Source organism: Acomys russatus, chromosome 15 (assembly GCF_903995435.1).
Source record: "Acomys russatus chromosome 15, mAcoRus1.1, whole genome shotgun sequence".
Lineage (NCBI taxonomy): Eukaryota > Metazoa > Chordata > Mammalia > Rodentia > Muridae > Acomys > Acomys russatus.
The window spans coordinates 44,252,456-44,273,832 of NC_067151.1; the positions used below are offsets into that span (position 1 = coordinate 44,252,456).

At 40.8% G+C, this 21,377-nt stretch overlaps 1 protein-coding gene across 1 annotated transcript in view; it reads right to left on the reverse strand.

Annotated features, from left to right (window-relative positions):
- Positions 1-19,045, reverse strand: part of Kpna4 (karyopherin subunit alpha 4) — a 59,490-nt gene extending 40,445 nt beyond the window's left edge. The window contains exon 1 of the mRNA XM_051157292.1: positions 18,903-19,045. Coding sequence (XP_051013249.1) covers positions 18,903-18,971 — 69 coding nt within the window. The 5' untranslated portion in view covers positions 18,972-19,045. The remainder of the gene's footprint in view (positions 1-18,902) is intronic.
- Positions 19,046-21,377: the final 2,332 nt, after the last annotated feature.

The following is a 21,377-nucleotide window of genomic DNA, read 5'->3' on the forward strand; positions in this document are numbered from 1 at the left end:
TTAAATATTAAATCCAGACAGTGGTGGCCCACATCTCTAATCTCAGCACTCTGGAGGCAGAAGCAGGCAGATCTCTTGATTTGAGTCCAGGCTGGTGTACAGAGCAAGTTCCAAGACAGAGAAATTTTGTCTCAAAAAAAGAAAAAGGAAGGGAGGGAGGGAGGGGACAAATTTTGTGGCTGCATTATTTTGAGAAATTGTTAACAACCATTAAACTGCATCCATACTTAAAATTAACAACTTTATATCTATTAAAAATTTTAAAATATGTAAAATATATAAAACCTCCCCACCCAAACCACTGACATATTCTATCATTATTTCAGACTTTCTAGAAAGGATTCATTCCACCGAATATAGTGGCACACACCTATAATGCCAGTAATCTGGAATCAAGGCAGGAAGGCTTCTAAGTTGAAGGCCAGCCTAGGCTACATAATGAGACACTATCTCAAAAATAAAACGATGCCCAGCTGCAATCCATGAAAAATGTATTAACCATATATTTGCTAAACACTAAAACTATAAAGCTAACAGTATATTCATATCCTTATGAAGGTAGTACTCAGGCTAGCGAGATGCCTCAGTAGATCAAATCATTTCCCATTTAGCTGGATCCCTGGGATCAATACAATGGAAGGGAAGAATCAACCCCTACAAGTTGTTCTCTGACATAAGTGATGTGGTGTGTATGGGCGTGTGCACGCGCACACACACACTACTAAAAAGTTTTAAAAATGAAGGTTGTATTCTTATGACAGAAAAATATACTTTGTAAAATAGCAAAAAATCCTAACATTTAACAAATATTGGGTGCCATGTACTACGCTAAACATATGACTCAGTTTTATCCATTTAATTAATTCAAATGCACATACATACACAGGATTGCTGTGGTACACAGTTGAGGCAGAATTCCAGCTCTAGAACACAGTAGCATCTTAAAACAGAAACACAAACATAAGGTGCTTTGTTTTGTTTTTGCTTTTTGAGTCAGCATCTCACTATGTAATATTGGCTGGCTTGTGGAACCAGGCTGGCCTTGAAATCATAAGAAATTCACGTGCCTTTTCTTACCAAGTGCTGTGATTCTTGTTATGTTACTCATGCCTGGTCTCAAAGGTAAATACTTAAGATAACAAATAAGCCAAAATTCTTGACAGGATGATTTAGATGAAGATATTCCAGACAGACAGACAGGCAGATTCACTCCCCCCTCCCCCTTTGCCTCCCCACCTCCCTCACTCTAATCCAGCAATGAGAAGGCCCAGGAAGCAAGAAGATGTTGATCTCAGTTCAAGACAATGTGGGCAACATAGGGAAAGACCCTGTACAAGTGAAGAACTACCTATAGACAAAAAATAATGTTCAACATCCTTAACTACCAGAGAAATGCAAAAATCAAAGTTACATTAGAATTCCATCTCACTCCAGGCAGAATGGCTATCAACAAGAAAACCAAACAGCAAATGTGGATTAGAATGTATGGAAAATGGAACACTTAATACATTGTTGGTGAGAATGTCAATGATTACTATGGGCAAGGCTAGAGAGATGGTTCAGCAGTTAAGAGCACTATTCTTCCAGAGGCACGAGGTTCAATTCCCAGCACCCAAATGGCAGTTCACAACTGTTTGTAACTCCAGTTCTGGTACATCTGGCATCCTCGCACAGATACACATGCAGGCAAAACACTAATGTACAGAAAAAAGAAAAGAAAAACCTGTTACTATGGAGGGTCTATGAAAAAAATTAACACACCTGATATCTGATCTAGCGATACTATTTGTGGGTATGTATCCATGAGAATCAAGGTCACCTTATTATGAACACCCACATACCCATGTTTGCTGCTGTACTTTTACTAAATGCCAAGTCACAGAATCAGATTCAGTATCAACAGATAAATGTATAAAGCCAATGGTATACATAGACAATAGAGCTTGATTGAGCCAAAGGATGAAACCATGGTGTCTAGAGGAAAATGAATAGAACTAGAGATTATATTACATAAAGCAAGCCAATTTCAGAATGACAAATATTACATGTTTATTTTTTTCTCATCTGTGTAATCCAGGACAGAAGGGGCATGAAATTCAAAAGAGTATACCATTACAGGGTGTGAAAGAGCAAAGGGAATACAAAGAAAGATTAAAAAAGATAATAGCAAATCAAAGTACATGCATACATTATGAAAATGAATGAAGCCTATTGCTTTTACAATTAACATACACTAGTTTTTTAAAAGGTGTTATGTGCAGGACATGTGGAAGAACGTCAAAAGGAAGGATAGAGGAGGAAGCCAAGAGCTACATTAATTTTATGAAGTCACGTATATTTTGTTTTAATTGCAGGTTTCAGCCTAAATAAGCATTACCACCTAAAAACACTTGGTGGGCACAAGTTATTTAGCCCAATTAATACGGTAAATCAAGTAGCAAAGGCAGACTAAGTTTCTGAATATGGATCAATTCAAAGCATAGTATTTAAAACTATTTCCTATACTGCTTTAAAACTTATCTATGTTAAGCAGCCTCCTGAGGTGAATGAGCTCTTCACTTACTCAAGCTCCACGTGTCCTTTCACTTTTATTAACAGAGAAGAACTTAGAGCGGCTGCTTATCACTAATAATAGCACTAATTAGAACTTTAATATCTCTACCTATAAATACTATCTGAGAAATTAAACTATGGTTTGAAAATAACTATTTCCTCATTGAATTTTCTTAGGGAAGGGTTACAGTGAGAGTTTTTCGCACAGTAGACATCACTGAACCACCAAGTAGACATTTAACAGTATTTGGAACCTTAAATACTATGCTGACGGCTTTTGGAGAAACTGGAAAGTGGACATGAAAGCAATGGCAGCGACCAAAGACAACAAAGAAATGCTTTATGCTAAGCAAAGTAGGATGAATAGATTAGTGACCAACTACTACCTTCAAGAATGTTCATCTTTCTTCAAACTTTTCATGTTTGTAACAGGAGAAACAAAAGTTGAGGAATTGTTATAAATGACTGAAGAAAACTCAACGCATGAGAAATAACAGTGGGAAAAATTACTATCCTAGGAAATGAAATCAGATGTAATCAAATTAAGGAAGTCAGTAGAAGCCAAGACTATGGAGGACTCTCATTTCTCTGTTGAGCCGCTGCATTCTTAGATGAGAAAAACAACTCTACGTTAAAAAACAAGAATGTTAAACTGGACACAACAGCTCAAGCCTATAATCTCAGTACTAGGAAGGATGAGACAGGTGAGATAAAGGCTAGCCTGGGCAACACTCTGAGGCTGCCTCAGAAAAACAAAAACCAAAACCCTAGAAATAGAGATGACTCATTGGCTAGGAGCATTGGCAGAGAACTCGGTTGGTTCCCAGCTCCTGTACTGTTTCACAACCACCCCTAACTGCAGTTTCAAAGGACCCAATGTTATCTCCTGACTTCCACTAGCATTAGGCACATACATGGTGCACATAAATGTACAATAAATAAACCTGAAGCAAAGAAACAATCAAAATATCCACCCACTTAAACAAAAAGTTAAAGTCGGGCATGATGGCATAACCCCAGCACTCAGAAGGTGGAGGCAAGAGGACTGTTGCATAGGTGATGATGTCAGTCTGGTCCCATAGAGACAGAGCTCCAGGGTAAAAGGGCTACACAAGACCCCATCAAAAAACAGTCTGCCATTAAAAAAAAAATTAAAGGTAAAATATGAAAATCAAAACATTAAAGAATGCTTTCCTCTTATGTTACAAGAACAAAATAAATTTAAACTCGTGGCTTTCTTATGAAAGAAATATATTGTATTGTCTATTGCTTTAACACATTCAGAGCTGGGCAGCAGCAATGTGTCTTCTCTCAGTCCTGCTTTTGTTTTGTGAATCAATAGATATAATAAAATTAATAAAGGCATGAAGGTAAAAGGAAAGAGAATGAAGCAAAAACAGAAAACAAAAAAACATTAGCAACCTCTGGACCAGATACTGAGCAGACCCATTTATATAAGTGTTAAAAGCCACACTGATTAAGGGAGTGGTTTTCTGAGGTGTCCCTTCTAGCTGTTCTCATCTCATGGGCCATCTCGCCCCTCATATCTCAGATGGAGGAAACAGACAACTGTCAAACATGTAAGAGAGCATTTCACGGGTGCCTCTGCAGTCTCCCTGCTTGGGCTTCAAGCTTTGCACTCAGCCCCTTAAAATCTGCATTTTGTCCCTGCAAGTACGGTTTTTGAAGTTCCTGGGCAAAGCTGGTCATTTCCTTCAATAACCCTTCGAACTCGCTCCTAAGAGGCTGTCACGTGTCCTAGAGACCTCATCAGAGTGTGTTTTCCTTTCTAACTGTTTCTATTCATTATTTTTACATGAAAAAACATTTAATTAAAAATTATGACTTTATGTGTATGGCTGTGTTGCCTGCATGTTGGTCTGCACACCACTTTGATGTCTGGTGCCCATGGAGTTCAGAAGAGGGTGTCCAACACCTTGGAACTGAAGTTATGGATAGTAGTGGGCCACTATGTGGGTGCTGGGAGTTGAACCTGAGTGTTCTGGAAGAGCAGGCTGTGGTCTTAATCACCAGTCACTGCTCCAGCTCCTCTTAATGAAAAATGTTAATTAAATAACATTATAGGATTTTGTAACTGAAAAGAATAAAAATCTTTTACTTTATATTACTTCATTTTAGAGAGACACAGAGACAAAGTGACTTTCTTAGGAATGTCAAGTCTCAGATATTCTGGATCAAGTCCAATATTCTTTGCCACACACAACAACTTTTCTATCCAAGATCTAATTCTATTTTGTTTGAGGAACACCACTTTTCCAAAGCACATGCACAACTTCTCATTCTCATCAATAGTGTACAAGAATTCTAAATTCCCCATAACTTTACCAACACAATTTTCTTTTTGTTCTTTTAAAAATGTGTCCAAGTTGATGGTTTTTTTGGGGGGGGGGATTTGAGACAGGGTTTCTCTGTGTAGCCTTGGCTGTCCTGGACTCACTTTGTAGACCAGGTCAGCCTCGAACTCACAGTGATCCACCTGCCTCTGCCTCCTGAGTGCTGGGATTAAAGGCATGTGCTATAACCGCCCAGCCCAAGTTGATCTTTAATTTGTTGCTTTAGTCTTTACATTAGACTTGTATGTGCTATGCACATGCCTATGGCAGGGATGTGTGGCAGCCTATGTATGGAGATCAGAGCACAACTTGTGGGTATTGGTTGTCTGCTCAACCATGTAGGAACTCACAGTCATTGGGCTTGCTGCTGAGCCATGCCACAGGACCCCAAGCAATCCCAGCTTGTTCAGGGGCCAAGTTCTCCCTATAGATATCCATCCGTAAATTCTGTAGCTCTTTTGTTTTAAATAATAAAGATCACTTTCAACTTTAGGAGGGACACTAGACATTATTTGGGGGGGAGGGACAGAAGAAAATCAAATGGCTATGAACTACCCGCTCACAAAGAGGAAAATATGAACTTGAATTTTAAAAAATCTTATTTAATTATCAATCCTAACCAGACCACTCACATTTTTCTCTCTTATAAAATGTTCATTCAGGCATGGTGGCATACAACTCTAATCCAGGTACTTCTGAGGCTAAGGCAAGATGATCTCAGATCCAAAGCCAGCCTGGACAACTTAGTGAAACCGTATCTCAAAAACGAATAAATTAATTCCCTAAAATATTTCCTTTAGTGGCAACTCTATGGCAGGCTCAGTAATCCATCCTGGCTATTTAAGAGGCTGACAGAGGATCACTTGAACCCTAAAGTTCGAGAAGGGTATGGGTAGAACAGACGGTCAGCATTTGGGGAGACGCTGACATGGAGTAAGCATACAAATTCCTTTAACTTTAAGCACCAGAGTTTTGGGAGGTAGAAAAAGCACCCTGACGGCTAAAGTAGTTTGTGTGAAGGGCCTTAAGAAGAGGACTATTGTTGTCTAAGAGCTAGAGGAAAAAAGAAGATACAGGAAGGAAAAGTAGATAAAGACCAAAACTGAAGAACTTAAAGGTTTCAATTGGGCATTCAGAAGCTAAATGTGGCACATAGAACGCTATTAAAGCCGGCGAGCATGGCCTGTAATCCAAGCACTCATGGGGGCAGAAGCAGGCATCCCTCTGTGCGTTCAAGACCAGCCTGGTCTACAAAGCAGTCCAGGACAGCCAAGGCTACACAGAGAAACCCGTCTCGAAGAAAACAAAACAAAACAAAAACAAACCCAGGACCCTAAATATGCTAGGCAAGCACTCACCACTGAGTATTCCTCAGCCTGATCAGACAGTAGAGAGCCAATAGTGATCTGCAACATTGTAGCAAGTGAACAGAAAGGAATGAAACATCATTATAGTAGCAACCCTTTCCAAAAGAAACTTTCTACCTTTCCATATCATAAGATGCTCCTGGTAGGGAATTAGGAGAAGGGTGCCTTATTTATAGACCAAAAAAGCCTATCTATATACAGACCATGGAAAGAAGAAAGGAAAGAAGGAAGATTGATCAATTTTCTTTAGCTTGGGCAGATTTTGTAAGCTCAGCTAAATTATCTTTAGTAACTTAACACATGTTAATACCAAGACTAAGATAGTAGCTAGGGAAAAAAATTAGTACCTAATTTGGCAACTGGCAAGTATTGTGGTAAAAATTCATGAATTCTCACAGAGACAATCTTACCTTTAGTATCATAGATAACGTGAGAACTGCCCTGGTAACTTTCCTAATAGCCTACCCTACTTAACCCTAATCTAAATAAAGGAGGGTTTCCTGTTATTATTTAAAGGTTCAACCAAAACAAGTACCCACAAAGGTGGGGTTTTAATTTTTTAGATGCAGAAGTTAAGGCTGAAAACATTAAACTTTCCTAATCATCTGTGGCTAATAAGGTGTAATCCTTAGTCTTCTAATTCTAGAGATCAAGCTTTTCTATTCAAGGGAAGAGTTAACAAATAGAAAACACTTAGGATTCTTTCCTTCAAACTGAAGGTTTGTTAAGGAAACAAAGCAGTTTACTACAACTCTAGCTCACAATAGTCAAATACTCCCACATGTTCAGCCTAAGCCCAGGGCTCTGAGAGATCTGACCTGGTAGAATAGGAATTAAGCCTATGCTGTTCATTGCTTTAGGCTCATGCTTATAACAGAATTTCAGACACAGATGCGGAATAGATATCTGCAGAATAAATGCATGCAACGAAGGGAAGGGTATACGTAAATGCCAGTGACAAAGAGCTGCTTGCACAAATTCAACTGTGACTTTTGGGTTGTAGAAATTTGGTCATGACTCCAAAGCACTCTTTGAATTATTTTTTCTTTGTTATCACTGTTAATGCCATTATAAATAAAACTCACATACTATATACAGTTTACTCACCTAAATAAATGCAATGTAGGATATTTTCATGACTGCTACCATCTAACTCTAGGTGACTTTCATCACCACAAACAGCAGCCCTACACCTAAAGCACTTTTCCTCATTTCCTCTGTCCTAACCCTTAGCAACCAGTAATTACTTTCTGCCTTCAGTTACTTATTCCAGACATTTAACAGAATGACATCATGAATATCTATTTGTGTACTCCTCCCACCTACTGCAACACATCTTCCAAAATCTTTGGAATTTCAAGATAAAAGTGTCTTTAGAAGCCACGCATGGTTGCATATACCACACCTATAACCTAAAAACCTGGAGGCTGATGTAGGGGCATTGTAAGTTTATAAATTGGAGGCCAGCCTGAGTTTCAAAGGGAAACTGCTCAAAAAGAATACCAGCCAGTATTGGTGGCATGTGCCTTTAAACCCAGCAAACAGAGACCCTGTCTCAAACAACAAAAACCAGCCAAACAACAACAAAAAAAGAAAAAAGAAAAAAAGAATGCCACTAGAATGCTTGTAGGACACTGGCTGGGCATATGATTACATACTTAGAGATTTGGGGCTTAACTTGATCATTAGTATTATTTGCAGAATTGTTAAACAAACCCAAAGACTTACACATAAGTTTTGTCCCAGCCTCAAGGAAGAGCCTTATCTTTATCTCTCAACCTCTGGGCAAGAGAGCGAACTCTATGAGCTACTTTAAGAAAGTAATTGAACCAATGGAGGACAGTCATGGAAACCTGAATTTACAGATCAATCAGAAGGCTACAACCTGTGCCTGTAAATAGCATATGAAAAGTGGGGAAGGGGGGCAATCTTGTGGGAGCAAATCCTAGACAGCTTCTGAAACCGATTTGGATGATGTCTAGCTGATATCTTAAAAATAAATAAATAAATAAAACCCTGCTTGAGAGATTAACATCCCCAAACTTGCAAAAAAATCTCCCAAATCTGGTGTATTACATGTAGAGCAGTTTTGCTATATTTTCCTATTTGTAAATGGGATTTTTAAAAAACTTGTTACAGAAGTCATAATTGAGGGTATAACCATACTGTTACTTATATCATCATTCATCCTTAGACCCTGACTCTAATCAAAATGCCAGCTGTTGCTTTGGATTTATCTGATTATAAGAACAGGACCTCTCATTATGCTGAACTATTTGGAGCTGGGTCTGTTATTAAAACAGCTCCTTCTGCTTGGAGTATTGGGCAAACTTTCGAAAAAAAAAAATTTTTTTTTTTTTTTGAGACAGGGTTTCTCTGTGTAGCCTTGGCTGTCCTGGAACTTGCTTTGTAGGCCAGGCTAGCCTTGAACTCACAAAGATAAGTGCTATTAGAATTAAAGGTGTGCAACCACCACGCCGACTCTGCAACTTTCTATTTTAACACCATCAAAAAGACCACAGTAGCCTTCCAACTACCAGAGAGCCAAAAACAGAGTTGGGTTTCCACACTATCTACTAAAGAACCAGGTATGACATAACTGTGTGAAAATATTAGATCAACATTGTTCTTTTTCTGGACTACCAAAAGCTCAAAGTGGTTAAAGAGGCAGGTCAAACAGCAACAAGGCCATCTATCTACAAGGACCACACAGAAACCACTCAATGTAGGGATACCAGGGTACAACTCTCAAACAGATTAATGGAACTGCTCCTTGGAGGAACCTCAAACATACCATTAAAACCAAAGCAGGCATTGGGAGCAACGACAGGGCCAGCTGATACATTCAGTTAGGAGAGCAATAACAGAAGGACACTAAGACTCCATTTTTGTAAGAGGGAGGAAGACTGTTTTGGTTCAAGAGATACAGTCCATCATAACAGAGGGCACGATGTCTAGGATACACTCAGTAGATAACAAGAAAATTTGCTTTTTAGTATTAGAACATATGTCCATAATCAAGTTGGAGAACACTGTATCTTGACTTTTGTTAATAAAAATTCAATGAAGTTCCAAGTAAGATGTAATTTACATTAATCTTACAAGTTAAAAACAAAACAACAAGACAGGGTCTTACTGTGTATACCATGTTGGCTTCACTATGCTCCTGTCTCTGGGCTCCTGAGTGCTGAGATTATAAGTGTGCATATCACACAGAGTTTACATTAAGTTTAAAGTAAATTAAATTTATGGTAAAGTGGCAAGCAAATTTTGTTCTGTTACTAATTAATTTTCAATAGTCAAGCTACTCATATTACCAGCAAATGTTTTTGACCTGAAAATTATTATGGATACTACACAGTGTGATTTGGAAGTGTTTTCTAATGCTGTAGAGACAGCTCAGTGGTTAAGGCACTGGCTGATTTTCTATCCAGTTCAATTCCTATCACTCACATGGGCCTTCACATCCATCTGTAACTCTAGTCCCAGGCAATCTGATGCTTATTTCAGACCTCTGCAGACACTGCACACATGTGGTACACAGACATATATGCAGGCAAAACACCCATACACATAAACAAAACACCTGTTTTCTGGTTAAACTTACAACCTGTGGGGGAGCAACAACAAAACCTACATAAAGCATTAAGCCAGGTGGGGGTGGTAGTACACTCATTTAAATCCCAGCACTTGGTGAGGCAGAGGCAGAGGCAGGAGGTTCTACAGAGTAAATCCCAGGACAGCAGAGAAATCCTGTCTCAACAACAACAACAACAACAACAACAACAACAACAACAACAAAAAAGTCTGATGATCTGAGTCTGATTCTCCAAACCAACCTGGTAGAAAGACAGAATCAACTCTTTCTAATTGTCCACTGATCTTACATGCCTGCTATGGCAAACTTGTGTCCGTGTATACATGTACTCGCACACATACAATAAAGGTAAAAACCAAATTTAAGAGTCTGTAGTAATTATAAGTGACAGTTATTTGTAACAAAGCAATGTTAATAAACTACAAATGTGATTATTAAAGTATGGTCCATGGGGCCACAGGTCCTGAGACATTTTAAAAGAATTTTTAAGTTCAAAACTATCTTCCTGACAAAGTACACATTAATAATGTATGTGTTGGTGTATGGGTGTACATATGCCTGTTAATACTACACTGATACAAGGGGGTTATAAAACTGATAGTGCACTAGCATGGATTAAGATAAAACAGCATTATACTATAATGGTGCCACTGTATTTCAATTAGGGCAAGTTATGAAGAATGTCCTTGGGGCTGGAGTGATGATTCAGCAATGAAGAACTCTGGCTACTCTTCGAGACAACTGGGTTCAATTCTCAGCACCCACACAGCTACTTAAAGCCATCTGCCACTCTAGTCTCAGGAGATCAACACTCTCTTCTGGCCTTCAGCAGCACCAGACATGCATAGCGCACAGACATACATGCTGACAAAACACCCATACTCCTTGATGCCAGTCACAGTAGTGCAACCTTTAGTATCAGCACTTGGGCTGTAAGGCCAGCCTAGTCTACATTGTGAGTTCTAGGCAAGTAAGGGCTACATGGCAAGTTACAAGCCAGCCAAGACTACACAGTGAGAGACTCTGCCTCAAACTAACTCACACACACAACATTTATCAGTTAAATATGACCTTTTCTTTCTAATTATGTGAGAAAACAGAAGCATACATAAATCACTCCTACAGCATTATGTAACTTCTATAATCAGATGTAGAAAGAGTACTTGGAATACTTAGGTTGTAAGTTAAACTAACCTTTTTTTTTTTTCCAAGAAAGAGCATTTTTACTTAATGACAGAGAAATTATGGTTATTTTGGTTCAGTGTCTGGCAGATTTTTGTTTTGTTTTAAATGAGTAAAGTAAGCCTATGGCTTAAAGACAAACAATTTACAGTATTTACTGCTAATGATTAATATTTGGGCTTTCAAGTAAAAATTAGTTTTAGAAAACTGTGTTCACCACCATGAGCTTGACATGTTTCCAACATTAGTGATTTTCCTGAATTGTAGTAATAGCAATTGTGAATTTTCTCTTTCCTCCTCCCACCCCCCCCCCCATACTCTTTTTAGGTTAGGAGAAAAATCTTTTCATTACATAACAAACCATGTCATCATTTGGAAGATCTGAAACACTTCAGTTTGGTTTAGTCAGTAGAATGCGTTCCAAATAATTCATGTAACAAAACCACAAATAAATATTCTTGAAGTATAAGTAAGACTAGTGTCTGTGGTTCAATCAATATCTTAGCCTAACAATGTAAGGAGTATATTAATATGGCTTCAGAGTCAACCGCTCAACCAATCTTAATGAAATAATCATCCCTGGAGCTATACTGTAAGTATCCTTGATTATGTATTCTGAAAAGCCAGGCAGTGGCGCACATCTGTTTACCCAGCACTCGGGGAGGCAGAGGCAGGCAGATCTCTGTGAGCTCAGGCCAGCCTGATCTGCCAAAAAACCCAAAAAAGTATCCTGCCTTTTTTTACTCATCTGTATGCTAAATTCAGGAATTTATATGGAAATTCAGCTGTTGCACGCTCTCCGCTCCCCCATTCCTCCGCCTCCCTCCCCCTCCCTCCCTCAAGACAGGGTTTCTCTGTTTTAGCCCAGGCTATCTTGGAACTCACAAAGATCCACCTGCCTCTGCCTCCCAAGTGCTGGGATTAAAGGCGTGCACCACCACCTCCCCACTCAGCTGTCTTCTCTTAAACCAGATATCAAAGATATGAAAAAAAAAAAGTTAAATATGAACATCCTTTTCATTAAACAATTTTGGTTTGGGAAAGCCAAGTTATTTGCATTAAATTTTTTATATTCATACAAGTTAACTTGGAAGGGCTAGGTCTTCTCTTTTCCCCCACATGGGGTCCCAGAGATTGAACCCAGGTTCATCAGGCTTGGAGGCCAACACTTTTGCCTGCTGACTTATCTCTCCAGCTCAATATATTAAAAGTATCAATTTTAGGTGCGCGTGGGCTTAATATCAATGCCTGGGAGGTAGAGGCAGGTGGATCTATGAGTCCAAGGTCAGCCTCGTCTATAGCCATGGCTACAAAAAGAAATCCTGCCTCAAAAAACAAAACACAAAAATACCCTAAAAAAATACTGATTTTAGTTTCCAACCTGGAAAATATTGAAAGAATCTTCAATGAGTCTCAAACCCCAAACACATACAGATTTTTGAGCTAAAACACATACTGTTCTTTTTTCCCTTTCTTCTCTTCCTCCCTGGTCTTACTATAGCTCAGACTGACTTAAAACTCAATAGTAATTGTCCTGCCTCAGCCCTAGCCTGTCCAGAAAAGATTTCCCGGGACTGGAGTTACAGATGGATGTGAGGTAACCGCAAGTGAACCAGGTAAAGGATCAGCCACTGAGCCATTGTTCTCACCTCAGAAAACATTTCTAATTCATACTGGTTAGCAGCCATAATTTTCAGGTCATAGACATTTGCCAGTAATATGAGCAGCTTGACTACTGAAAACGTTAAACTTTTTATATGGGATTCCAAGCCTGTGCCACCATGCCACACCCAGCTCTGCTGAATTTTGTAGGTGCCACTCAAAAGATTATTCTCACAGTAGTGTCTAGCAGATGAAGGGAGTCTCCCTGAACACTGACTTTACCAAATCTAAGGGAAAGCAGGTGTGTTTTTAGTGTTGAAAGTTCACAAATGATATAAAACTCCAAAAACCTCTGTGCAGAAAGGAACAGTAATGCCTAACCTTTACAATATACTAGTACTGCTTTCAAACAAAACCTTTTGATCAAATTTCAGATCTGCCTTAGGCTGGGAAAAAAATAAGATAGGATATAGTATTAAAAATACAGAAGACAGCCAGGCACACGCCTGTAATCCCAGCACTCTGGGAAGCAGAGGCAAGCAGACTGCTGTCAGTTCAAGGCCACCGGATCTACAAAGTGGGTCTAGGAACAGAGAAACCCTGTCTCAGAGGGAAAAAGGACAGAAGACTTTGACACACCTTGATTGTTAAGTCAGAAGCACAAATTTCTTTAATTTCTAAGATTGAGATAAATTGGTGAACACACTTGTAATAGGTGCTCAGAAAGTTCCTTTAGGTGCCCAAGTATGTTCCTATTTCTGTGCCAAAACTAAACCAGAGGCATCAAACCAGAGGCGTGTCAAATTGTGATTATGCATTCTCATTCAGCACAGGCCTAAGTACATGTCCACTACCCCAGAAAACACTGAGAATAGTTTAAGAACCCACAACCACTGTCCAGGATAAATAACTACCTATGGAGATGGAGACATGCCTCAATAACTAAGTTGGTCTCCCAGGACTCAAGTTTGATTCTTAGCACCCACATGGTGGTTCACAATCACCTGTAAATCCAGATCCAGGGGATATGACACCCTTTTTTAGCCCTGGCAAACAACAGGCACATACGTGGTACACAGACATATATGCAGCTAAAATATCCATGCACATAAAATAAAAAATACTAAAAAACAAAAACCCAAAAAACTATATTAAGGGTATAGACGTAGTGGTGTATATATTTAATTCCAGGACTTCAGAGGTAGAGGCAGGTAGACAGACCTCTGTGAGTGCAAGGCCAATTTGGTCTACACAGCAAATTCCAGGCCAGCTAGGGGCTACACAGTGAGATTCTGTCTCAAAAATAAAAACACCCCCAAACAAATGACTATATTAGAAAGCACAAAAGCTTAGATTCGACTGCGTACAAAAGCTAAGCCAAACAAACACTACCTATGTATTTTTCCTAAAGCTTTTCACTCTTTCAAAGTCACTCATATACTCTTCTCAATAGTGTATTTTCATTTGGCATACTAGTAAACCATGAAACGCAAGGACATCTTGGTATTTTAAGAAAATTACCAATGAAGCAATTCTAAAGTCAGTTGTCTTATAAACCAGAGAAACTGATAGGAAGCTAAAGAAATATTTAAATCCTAGTGATATTTCTATCAGATGTCTCATATTGTTTCATGCTTGAACTATTATTTAAAGAATAGACAGTAGTTATTTTAAGCACAGTAAATATGTTCCAAGATTTGTGATGAGAGAGGTCAGTCTCTAAAGTTAATAAGACTTAATAGCTTAGCAATGTTTTTCACTCTGTACACTTTGAGTGAACACTGCTATTTCCAAAAACAAAGCAGCCCCATCACCTTTATTAAACCTTTCCAGCCTGGCTACATATTTTATACTCAGAATTATGTGGTATTTTAGTTCTCATAGTTGGCCTAAGTTGTTTCCACAAGATCCAATTACTTCTCTAACATTTTACCCTCTATTTCAACCTGCAAACTTTTAGGATGCTTATACGAATGCTGAAAGCTTATTAGAGACGCTACGAAAGAACCCCTCTCTACTATCAGACTGCAAGGGGATGAGCTGAATCTGCCTGACCAACCTCACTGGCAGTTCAGTCACTAGCCATTTCCTGTATCACACTTTATGTCACCTTCTCTATGTTACTACCCTCCAATTGGCACTGGACCATCCTCTACCACACTGTGGGGAAGAAGTCACACTTTGGTATCTGGTAATTCCTTAAACATCATTTTAAATAGACACTCGAGCAGGGTGCAGTTGTAAACACCTGTAATCTCCGTGAGTTCAAGGCCACCCTGGCCTACAAGGTGAGTCCAGAATAGGCAAGGCTACACAGAGAAACCCTGTCTTGAAAAACTAAATGAAACCAAAATAACCAACCAATCAACCAAACATCAAATCAAGTAGATACAAACACTTCCTTTGACTTCTGTCTTTCAAGAAAGCATGACTTTTTTTGGGGGGGGGGGGGATTGATATATTGAAAGAAACTAATGAGTATTAGATAGAAACCTATGAGTCTTAAAATTATGACTTCAGAAGGGTCACATCACATCGTTGTGCTCAAATAGCCCTCCAATAGACTTTTTATTCAACAGTGACTCTTTAATGTAATATAAAGTGCAAAGTAACATAAGTTATATATTCACACAGGGGAAAAAAAAAACGCTAAAAAACACTTAGTCAAATAACTGCACATAAGAAAACAAGAAAATAGATCACACTGAATCTTATGAGATTCCCCTCTCCCTCCAACATAAAAGATAAATTATAGTGACTCCTCAGGCACCCTACTACTGTCTACAGCACTCATACAAACAAAGGCAGGCACTACCAGTTTTGTAGATGAAAAGAATCCTAAGACTTAAATGATTCTTCCAAGGTCACACACAAATTAGAGATCACGTAAAATTAAACTGGTAGATTTTATATTTATTATTTCCAGTCAACTTCTCCCCAAAATGTTACAATTACCTCCCTCTATATGCTGTTGTATATTTACACATATGCTGTTTAATAAGGTAGCTATCATCCACCTGAAATGAATAAGCACTTAGGATCCAGCTGGTCTAAACAGAGAACTACTGTAATGGTAAGATACAAACTGGATTTTAAATAGTAAGAACCATATATGTGAAACATTTCATTTCTAAGGCACAGATTAAATGTTAAAATGGCACTTAGGACATACTAGGCTAATTCTTGCTGTACAGCAATAGCCCTGCCTCCCCCAAAACATAAACCTTAAGACTCAAACCAAAAGGCATTATTTTCTTAGTGTCTGTTATATTTCACATACACTACATATATAACACAATGCAGTAACTATATCATAGTCTAAATACATTGCATATGTAACTATATCTGGAGGGGAGAAAATGTACATACAGGGCTTTGGAACGATACAGGCATGTATGTAACAAATACAGCAGACTGTCTAGAATCAATAAAAAACATAAGAAGACGTGTACTTGTCTCATTACAAATACACATGACTTTCAGAAGTTTTTGTTTTCTCCTACAGTACTGGGGATCAAACCCAATGAGTCACCATTGAACAACCCCCATTTATGTGTTTTGAGTAAGTCACAGAAATAAAATAATGTTTATTTAATCATGACATATTTGTAGGTAGGAAAATTAAAATATTATAATTTCCAATACACATGTATGGATTCAGCCATTAGAGAGTGGATATAGAGACTATGATCACAAAACATGTCTAATATGCATTTTTATATAGCTTTAAATTACCTGTCATAGTAGCTAGATAAATTCAGTATTTAACCCATTAGTCTACAGTGGCAACAAATACATAGTAAAGGTAAACTTTTTTAAAAGATAACTTTAAAACAGGGTAGGGTGACACAATCACAGCACCTGGGAGAAAGAAGCAGTGATAATGTCACATTAAAAAAATAACAAAACAATGTGGCAGGATGGACATAATGTCACATACCCGCAATTTTAGCATTCAGGAGGATGAGGGAGTAAGGTTCAGAGTGTAAGATTATTCTGGGCCACAGGTATATAGTAAGACCCTGTCCAAAAGAAAAGAGCAAGAGGGAGGGGTGGAAAGGGAGAATGGGAGTCTGGCAACCCTATAAAAAGTTAGGTGTAAATTTTCAGTATCACCTAGCATTCTAGGTTTGTAACAAAAATAAACAAAAGGGTTAACCATGTGTCCACCAAGGTGAACTCACTGTGGTATAACTACAGGCAAGAATGTTATTCAGACCTAAGAAAGAAACACTCTTGTTACTGCAAGGATGAGCCTTCAAGGCAGTTAGTCACAAAATATTGTAAGATTTACATTCCATTTATAGGAACCATTCCAAAAAGGCAGTGAAAACATTGTTTTGGGCTGCAATAGCTGAGAAAAATAGTCTCTGCTCATGACTTATATCAGAGGCTCTTAGGGAGTAGTAAATATACTAAGATTGGCTTTGGTGCTCATTGTACAACTATGTGAACACACTAAAAACCACGTTACATGGGTGAATTGCATAGTGTGTGAATCGCATGTCAAGGAACCTGCTAGAAATAGGTAGCAAAAGAAAAGAATTAGAGATATTGGCTGGTTATCTGATTTTTTTCCTGAAATTTCTAACTTTGTGGTATTTATCAGTTTTGTAGTTTCCTAACATGATTTTCTCATTCTAAATATTCATTTTAGTAAAAAAAAAAAAAAAAAAAAAAGTCGTTCCACATGTAAATTTAATGACAACTATGAATTATATACATTTAAAAGGTTGACTCTTGTGAATGTAAGTAAAGAGTATATTACTCCAATAAAGAGTAATTTGGGAGCCAAAGAAATGGCTCAGTGGTTAGGTTCCAAGCACCCACATAACAGCTCACAACTATTAACTCCAGGGGATCGGGCACTCTCCTCTGGTCTCCTTGGACACCAGACACACACACACACACACACACACACACACACACACGATGCACATACACACAAATGCAGACAAAACACCTCTACACATAAATCTTAAAAAGACTTAAAAATTGATCACAAAGATAAGCTTCATTAACCTTCAAACAATCTCTGAACAGTCCACACAGACCTCGGGACATACAGTCCTTCTTATTACAATCACCCTAAAACAGGACGAACTACATGAAAAGACTGAATGGCACTGTGAAAAGTAAACAAAAGTTGCTATCTCACTCAAGCAAATACTCAAATTCAGAAACAGCAGTATTAAGATCAGTTACAATAACATATAGGGGGATAACACACTTTCCCACTTTCTCTTAAAAGCTAAACTCGACTCAGAATGGTTTGTGTTTAAAAAAAAAAAAAAAAAAAATCCCAAAACTGAAGGAAAGAGTTTATTTAAAAAAAAAAAAAAAAATCACAATGGGGAGAATCTGTGTGTTTAATACATCTAACCTTGGAAGCAGCTGTGTCTAAGACAATGAAGCCTTCTTACCCCCTTTAAAGTAATATGTGATGGTGTCAGTACACAGCCCACCAGATTCTTCACCGACACCACCACCAGGAGGTGGAGGAAAAGGTACCATAGAGGATGACAGCTTTGTAAAACCCTTTGGACTTTCTAAGAATGTAAGCTGGTGATCTCTTCTCAGGAGAGGAGTAAAGAGGTCTGTAGACAGGCTCAAATAAAGGGGTTGGGGGTGGGTGGGGGGTGGGATGTCGGTCCTTTGATTGGAAAAGGGCACATCGTGAGACACATCTTGACTCAGCTAGGACCAGAGTGAAACCCAGGCCGCTGGAAGGCACTGTTAGCATCACCAGGAAGCCTCTCGCGGCGGGGGTGTCTTTTTCAACAGAGAAGTTGACTCCTGTAGTTTGGGGTAAAACCGGAGTCTAGGCGATCAGAAAACAAAACAAAACAAAAAGAAAAAAAAACGCCTGCAAGTGGGGGCGTCTCTGGCCCCTAGAAGTTAAGAGGTCGCCGCTGGCTTCCTACATCACCCTCCGCCCGCGACGCCTGGCGTCGGAGCCGGAGTAGAATGGGAGCCTCCGCCGCTACCGGGCCTCCGCCACGGGCCGACACTCCAGCCGCCCGCACCCGCGTCTGGCCGGCTCAGCGGGGCAGGCCTAGGCCGCGCCCGGAGGGCCCGGGCGCTGTCGCCGGCGGAGGCGGAGCAGGCCCGGCACAAACTTCCCGGCGCGGCGCCCGCGTCACGGCCGCCCGCCCGCCCGCCCAGCGCCATGCCGGTCGCCGCGCCCGCCCGACTCCACACGCACCCCAGTCCCGCCGGGGCCGGAGGCCGCGGGCCCCACTGTACCTCCAAGTCGCGGCCTTTGTTCTTAAAATTCTTGAGCCGTTGGTTGTCCAATTTCTCGTTGTCCGCCATGGCCGGGCCGGCGACTCTCCCCCCCCAGCCCGGGCCCCGCGGGATCCGCCCCAACCACCGCGCCGCACCGACGCTCCCAGGAAGCCGGCCGCCGCCTGCGCCGCCCGCCCGTCCGCTCCTTTCCTCTCGCCCGGCCTCCGCGGCCTCTGCTCCCCGGCCGCCCTCTCCTGCCCCGAGTCCGGGTACCACAGCAGCTCCGGCGAAGACAAGCCCGGGGCCGGCGGCGGCAACGGCGGCGGAATGTGCTGCCGGCTGAGAGGGGGGGAGGCAGCCTCGATCTGAGGGCCCGGCTTTGCGGCCACGCCCATCGCCGCCAGACTGGTTCGCCGATTGGCCGGCCGGGCTCCGGCGGGCTTGGCCAATCAGAAGGCGCGATGGAGAGCGGGGGGCGGAAGAGCGAAAGGAAAGGGGAAGGGAGAGTCCCGGGCAGGAAAGGGCCGGGGCGGAGGGGTGTGGCCACGCGCGGAGGGAGAAACCCCAGGCGGCCAAAGACAAGCCGACCCGAGAGCAGGCGGGGAAGGGCAGGTTATGTAGTCTTCCTGGTTATGGTGGCACGGTTATCGGGGTAGCCCTGGATGTTTGGGTTCTGGGTTCCTTCTTTTCTCATCAGGTATTACTTTAGCGCTTCATTCACTTTGGAAGGCAAAGAGGTGTCTAAGTTCCACGTAAGGTCCTAAACCTTTAGCCTTGTTCTGGGAATTACATACTATCCTGGGACCAGTGTGTCAAGGCTAGGACTGACTAGGGTGACGCGCATTCTGAAAACTCAAGGGAAAGCGAGAGGGACAGGGGAGGAAAAGGAAAGGGGCCTCTGACCAAGTGCCCGCAACAGGTAGAAACTTAGGAGGAATTGATCCTTCCATAATACTCCCTTTTTGGGTAGCTCGTCTTGGAAAGTTAAACTGCTTGGTCACCAAGTATTAATATGTAGAGAACCAGACTAGGATCCTTGACGTAGCTAATGCAACATTGTGACTGTTGATAAAGGAAGCTAATCCCAAAGATACAGTCTTAACCAGGAACATTGTAACCAAAGGCGGAAGTAAAACAGATAAAAAAAGAACCTCTCAATTTTTTTCAGAAGAGGTCAGGACTGATGACAGGCTGGTGACGCGGTTTGTAACCTTAGCAACTGTGCGTGACCGGGAGCAGCTAGCTAAAGTAAGAGTAGCCCAAGCGCAGGGCTTGCCTGAACTAGAAAATTCAAAGCCACTTTGAACAGTTTAGTGACAACAGCCCGCCCCCCCCTTCCTCCGTCCCGCCCCCTCTTCCCCCTTCCCGCCGCCCCCCCCGGCCCCCCCCCGTCGTGTGCATCGCAAGATAAGATGTACAGAGATACAACTCCTTGGCGAGGCTAAGTACGCTGGAGGCCCTTGGCTCAGAAAGGAGAGTGAGGACTTTTCAAACTTATATTTAAGCCAAGCATAGTGGTCCACGGTTTAAACCCAGATTTTGGAAGGCAGAGACAGAGGCAGGTGAATGTCTGGGGGGGGGGGGGGCGTTGAGGGCAGCCTGAGCTACATCATAATATTTTGTCTAAAAACAAACGTGTGTGTGTGTGTGTGTGTGTGTGTATTTACCAACTACTAGTTCCTCAAATGTGTGCGAGTTTGTGAAGCAGGAGCAGTTCAGAGTCAGAAGGAGTGGGGGCGTTGGATGTGTTTGAACTTGCCAAGAGTCCCTATTAGAAGAAACTCCTTTGGGAACTTTTGGCGTTTGGTTCTTTCTGGCGTATATTGTTTGGGCAGAACCACATGCAGAAATGAATGCTTAAGATACAAATGTTTTATAAGCACTTAAAGTCAGAGGAGGGTGTTTTTAAAAGTATAATAGAAAAGTTTCGACATAATAAAGGTCTGAGTCCTTTCAGGATAAAGAGAACTGCAGGACTATAGGAATCACTTGAAGATAGTTATAATGGGAGGAATGGCCAAAACAAAAGCCTTTCGACACAGAATAGTGCCTTTCAAATAAGTCTTTGTTATTTTCTATCCTTTCAGCTGGGCTTGGCAAACAAGCTCTTTGGAAGTAATTCACACTGAAGGTTAACGTGAATGTAAGTTGAATTCAGATCTTAAAATTCAGATGAAGTTCATTATGTGCGTGTTGGGGGGGGGGGTGTATGTGGCGCACGGACATATCCAGGTATGCACATCCTTGTGCAAACGAGGACAGAGAAAGATGCCCCACATTGTTATTGCTCTCTGCCTTACGGTCCTGAGACAGGATTTCCCAACTGAACCATGTGCTGGCTTGTCATCTCAGGGTCCTGCTTGCCTCCATCTCCCAGTGCTGGGATGACAGGCATGCATACCTAGACTGGCTTTGCTGGGATCAAACTCAAGTCCTCATGCTTGGAGAGCCTCTCCCTCATATATTTTGAGTCTCTAGAGAGTCATTTACTTC